The sequence below is a fragment of the Magallana gigas genome, chromosome 4 (assembly GCF_963853765.1).
Source record: "Magallana gigas chromosome 4, xbMagGiga1.1, whole genome shotgun sequence".
NCBI lineage: Eukaryota > Metazoa > Mollusca > Bivalvia > Ostreida > Ostreidae > Magallana > Magallana gigas.
This window is the reverse complement of record NC_088856.1, coordinates 13477697-13482811: the sequence shown is the minus strand read 5'-3', so window position 1 is coordinate 13482811 and position 5115 is coordinate 13477697. Positions and strand designations below refer to the sequence as shown.

Sequence of the window (5115 nt, the reverse complement as noted above, 5' to 3'; positions counted from 1 at the left end):
TGAAAAAAACATATGAAGAAAAGTTACTGAAAATAAATTAAAATGCTGTCGGTAATTTGGCTCCACATGGTGTTTATGGTGGTGGTAACCCATTGATGAAACCTAAAATGGACATCTAAAGGAAAACACCTCGTTACCTAGTGACAGTACTACTGCTAATTGTGGCTGGCTTTTGTCTGGCCAGCCCAGTGGGAACACTGCTGCTAGGGTAACCACAGATGGAAATTCACAAAAAGTGAAAAGTGGACAGAAACCCAATTTCATTATCAAACTATGGGTCCTACCCCACCAAAGATGGCTACCTTCGATGGAAAATCGGAATGGAATCCATACATTGTGCAGTTCAACATGATAGCGACAAGATATAACTGGACCAATGACCAACGACTGGAACGCCTAGTTTAATTTTTGCGTGACAAAGCATTAAAGTATTACTGTACATGTTCAGCCCAGGTACAGAGCAGTTTCTCATCACTTTGTGCAAAGATGAAAACAAGATTTGGCCAGCGAGATCTCCCTCACACAATTAGGAGGAATCTCCAGCATATCAAGCAAGGTGACCAATCTGTTGATGAATTTGCAGAAAAAATCCAGAAGACGGTAAGTGAAGGTTACACACAGGCTCCAGACTGTGTAAAAGAAACGATAGCTACTGATTCTTTCCTGAAGGGCATCGAAAATAAAAGTGCAGCACTTACAACAATGGACAAAGATCCTCCTGACCTTGAGACAGCCTTACAATTGGTTAAGGCTGCACTCAATAATCAGAGATTAATCTTAGGCGCTAAGAAGCCGGAGGTTAGGAAGGTTCGTTTTGAAGAGGATGAACTCGATAGTGACTTGGGCTTGTTGAATGAATTTGAAGTTAGACCAATACGACCCCAAAGCAGAGTAGACAAACTTTCAGAAGAAATAGCTGAACTCAAAAGTTGGCTGGAGGCGACCAACGCTAAAGTGGATAAAATCATCACCCTAATGAATAAACAACTTTCCACAAGGTCACAATCTCCACCACGGAAAACAGACAGTACTTCTAGTTCTGTTTCCAACTCTTCACCACTCAAAGCAGCACAGTGTTTCAACTGTGGACAACCAGGTCACTTTGCTAGAGAATGCCAAAGGCCACACAGGTCCCGTCCCCCATCCCCTAGATCACCGAGAAGGGAAACCAGGACTAGTCCAACCAGTTACGACATACGAATGTATGACAACAGTCAAGCACATCCATACAACTTGATGCTATGGATCTCTATAAACGGAAAACCTGTTCAAGCTATTGTTGACACGGCAGCTCAGATAACAGTTATCAGCCAAGCTTTCGGCAACACCTTCACCCCACCCTTAGTTCGTGGAGAAAAAGTAACCATGAAGGGTGCAGGAAATTCTTACTTTATTGAGGCTAACTACTGTAAAAACATTCAGATTTGTATTGGGAACACACAAGAAGACCCCATCACCTGGACTGCTCTTATAGCTGACATATCTGATCCTGTCATCTTAGGTCTGGATTTTCTAACGGCACAAAACGCTACCATTGACCTTAATGAAATACAGATAGTCCTTGGTGGCAAACGGATGAATGCAACTCTACTAGATGCAGGAGGTAAACAAGTTCAAATAGCTAGAGTGAAATTAAGTCAAAAAGTGAGAGTTGAACCATTTTCATCAGTGCAGGTTCTTGGCCATTTGGACCAATACATAGCTGGTACCTTGGTTTTCAAACCATGTCATAATGTTAAGGGATTGCTTTCACCTCATGCTTAAGTTGATAACAGCGATCAAGTACCAGTCCTCTTGCGCAACTTGTCAACAAGACCAGTTAAACTTCAGAAAAATGTAGTGATTGGGACTGTTTCTGAGGTGGACCAAGTCGCCAATGGTGGAAAACTACAAGACTACAACAAGACAAATGAACGTTTTCTTGTCGAATTACCAGACCACTTGATAGACCTAGCAGATAGATCAACAAGAGATCTAACCTCCGAGCAAAGTCAAAGTGTTCAACACCTTCTTCTGGAATTCCAAGACATTTTTTCTAAAGGAGACGTTGACTTGGAACTGTTCAAAGAGATCCAACACAAGATAAACACGAACATAGAGGAATGCCTACACACTCTTGGAAAAAACCACTTTATGAGCACGCTTGACAGTGCACAGGGATATTATCAGATAGAGGTAGACCCTGATGAAAGACACAAGTTGGCATTCATCAGAAGGTATGGCCTATTTGAATTTGTACGAATGCCATTTGGAACATGCAATAGCCCTGCAACTTTTCAACGGGTCTCACAGGATGAATGACCATCTTTAAGTTCTCCATAAAGATTGCTTAAAGATGCTTAAAGGTAACTTAAAGACGATCTTTAAGCCACCTTTAAGCTACCTTTAAGCTATATGTGTTGCTTAAAGATGGCTTAAAGAAAGTGTAAAGATGGCTTAAAGGCAGCTTAAAGACTATCTTTAAGCCACCTTTAAGCCACCTTTAAGGACAACTTATAGGTCTTTAATGTCCAAACTTCTTTAAGCTACCTTTAAGCTACCTTTAAGCCATCTTTAAGCCACCTTTAAGCCACCTTTAAGCCATTAAAAAATCTTTTAATTCAATATTGTGCTTTATTTACCAACAAAATATATAAACTATATGATAATGATAGAAAAGGTATTAAAACGGTTTTTGTTATAGAAAATAAAATGAAAAAAAAAAAATAATCAAAACGCCCAAAACAAGGATTGAACCCTGGACCCTTCGTTTACCAGCATCTCCTCGCTTCCTCTGCGCCACGGCTACTTACATATTTAGGGAGGTTTTTATATTCTATATATCAGTGGATATTAAATCAATGTATTCAATGTGTATTTTTTACTTGAAAAGATTTTGACTTCCATTCAAATTGTAACAATCAATCATATCTAATTTATAAATTACATGCATGCATATATTTAGAATGAAATACGGAACTTGGTCTTCAGTGAAAAAAAAATATATTATACCTTAATGGAAACCGTTAAGCTTATTTAGTAAATAAATTTAAACCGAGTAGATAAACGTTCATCTAATTCACAGCTAAATAAATGCAAGGAAGAAGATGAAATCATTTCTTTTATTAAAGGCATTGAAACTATTAGGGTATTAGTTCTACGCAATTTTCCCGGTTTTCATGATCACGGCGCCGTTCCAGTATGTTTAAACATTTACTTGTATACATGATTTTTAGACTATCAATTCTATAACAAACAATATTACCAATAACGGGTGACGTATTTACTGCATGTGGCAATTGCAAATGATGTATACATATACTTGTACATACAATTGTATGATGTACCAGGCCGGGTATGTGACATATTTACTCTTATACATATATTTAAACAATTAACCCCTATTTATGATCACCGGTACAGGAATTAATTAGCGTCTAGATTTTACTCTTACATTCATGTATCTTTAATTTGTAGACGTAACATTTTTAAAACCCAGAGTTGGGAAATAATTCTTTGAAAATGAAATTCAAATGTAAATATTCACTAGAATTATCGTGTACACGTACATACTAAGATTCAATGCCTTTAGAAACACTGACTTGCACCTGGGCACACGACACACCTGTTGTGTATATCTTGTATATTCTGTGTTAGTTCCAGGGGTTTTCTTACGTTGGACAAACAATAGACTCTAATTAGATATACACAAACGAACAAAACTATGTCTAGACAAACAAAGCAGTAATATCCTGCCCGATATAACAAAGGCAGTTGAGAGTATTTTCATCTTTAACATGTATCTAGCAGATCTAGAATTAGACCTAGAAATAATTAAAATTGAAAAAAATACATACCTTCAACCGATTATTAAATTAAATCATGCAGTTTTGGTTCATTATCTTTATTTTGTTTAATAACCGGATGAACACAGAGAGAGAGAGAGAGAGAGAGAGAGAGAGAAATATTTCACCGATTAATTTACAATAGGAAACAAACATACTTAAATATAATTTCATACACAAATTTAGATACAGAGACTGCTTTCACCTACAATCATTTTGAATAATTTTGAAAAAAAAAATTATAAAGAATTTTATGACGGCAATCTGTGTCCATCGGAGCGGTGTTGATGATAGCGATATGTGTTTAATGGCACGAACAATAAAACCGCCTGGAACATCCTCTCCCCTTCCTTGGAAATTATATCATCACTCGGATCACCCCCTCCCCTCCCTATAAAAGAGCTTTTGCATTTAATACATGTTTTTATTGTTCAGTTTGATCAAACCTGACTTAAAGGGAACTTAAAGATGGTTTAAAGACAACTTAAAGGGAGCGTAAATGCCACTTAAAGATGCTTAAAGGTAGCTTAAAGATGGCTTAAAGGTGACTTAAAGAAGTTTGGACATTTAGGACCTATAAGCTCAGCTTAAAGGTGACTTAAAGGTGGCTTAAAGATTGTATCTCCTTTAAGCCACCTTTACGCCACCTTTAAGCCACCTTTAAGGACTTGCTTAAAGACTGTTTTTCGCCCTGTGTCTTAACTGGAAAGAATGCCTTGCTTACCTAGACGATGTCATAGTCTTGGGTCAGAATTTTGAGGAACATTTAATAAATCTAAGAGCGGTATTTGAAAGATTTAGGACCCATAACCTCAAACTAAAACCAAAAAAATGTCATCTCTTCAGGAAGGAGCTTCAGTTCCTTGGTCGCTTGGTTACAGAAAAAGGGGTCAGCATCACTACCGAGAGTGTGAAATGTATGGCAGAATGGCCGACACCCAAATGCAAGAAGGACCTTGAAGCATTTCTTGGGTATGTTAACTACCATAGAGCATATAAAGAGTTTTGCGGAGATAGCAGCACCTCTGTACACTCTCACAGGGCCAAAGACAAAGTTTATCTGGAATAAAGAGAAGGACACAGCATTTATTTCCCTTAAATAGGCAATGACTAACCCTGCAGTTCTGGGATATCCCACTGATGATGGCATGTTCATATTGGACACGGATGCTTCGGACATGGCTATTGGAGCAGAACTGTCCCAAATTCAGTGTGGTAAGGAAGTCTTAATCAGTTTTAACAGCAAGACCTTGACATCTACTCAACGGAAGTACTGCTTTACTAGGAGGTA

The 5115-nt window shown here is 37.9% G+C and overlaps 1 protein-coding gene across 1 annotated transcript; it reads left to right on the top strand.

Moving 5' to 3' along the window:
• Positions 1 to 486: 486 nt before the first annotated feature.
• LOC136274768 (uncharacterized) lies at positions 487 to 4893 on the top strand. Its single transcript, XM_066082379.1, has 3 exons — positions 487 to 1603; positions 1766 to 2216; positions 4671 to 4893. The coding sequence occupies exons 1-3, from the start codon at positions 487 to 489 to the stop codon at positions 4891 to 4893; spliced, it is 1791 nt and encodes a 596-aa protein (XP_065938451.1).
• Positions 4894 to 5115: the final 222 nt, after the last annotated feature.

Bases quoted from the DNA above. Each gene is read 5' to 3' on its own strand.
- LOC136274768 (XM_066082379.1), top strand. From the start codon at position 487: ATGAAAACAAGATTTGGCCAGCGAGATCTCCCTCACACAATTAGGAGG. The intron at 1,604-1,765 runs GTAAACAAGTTC...CTCATGCTTAAG, and splicing joins AACTCTACTAGATGCAGGAG to TTGATAACAGCGATCAAGTA. The intron at 2,217-4,670 runs GTATGGCCTATT...TCATCTCTTCAG, and splicing joins AAGTTGGCATTCATCAGAAG to GAAGGAGCTTCAGTTCCTTG.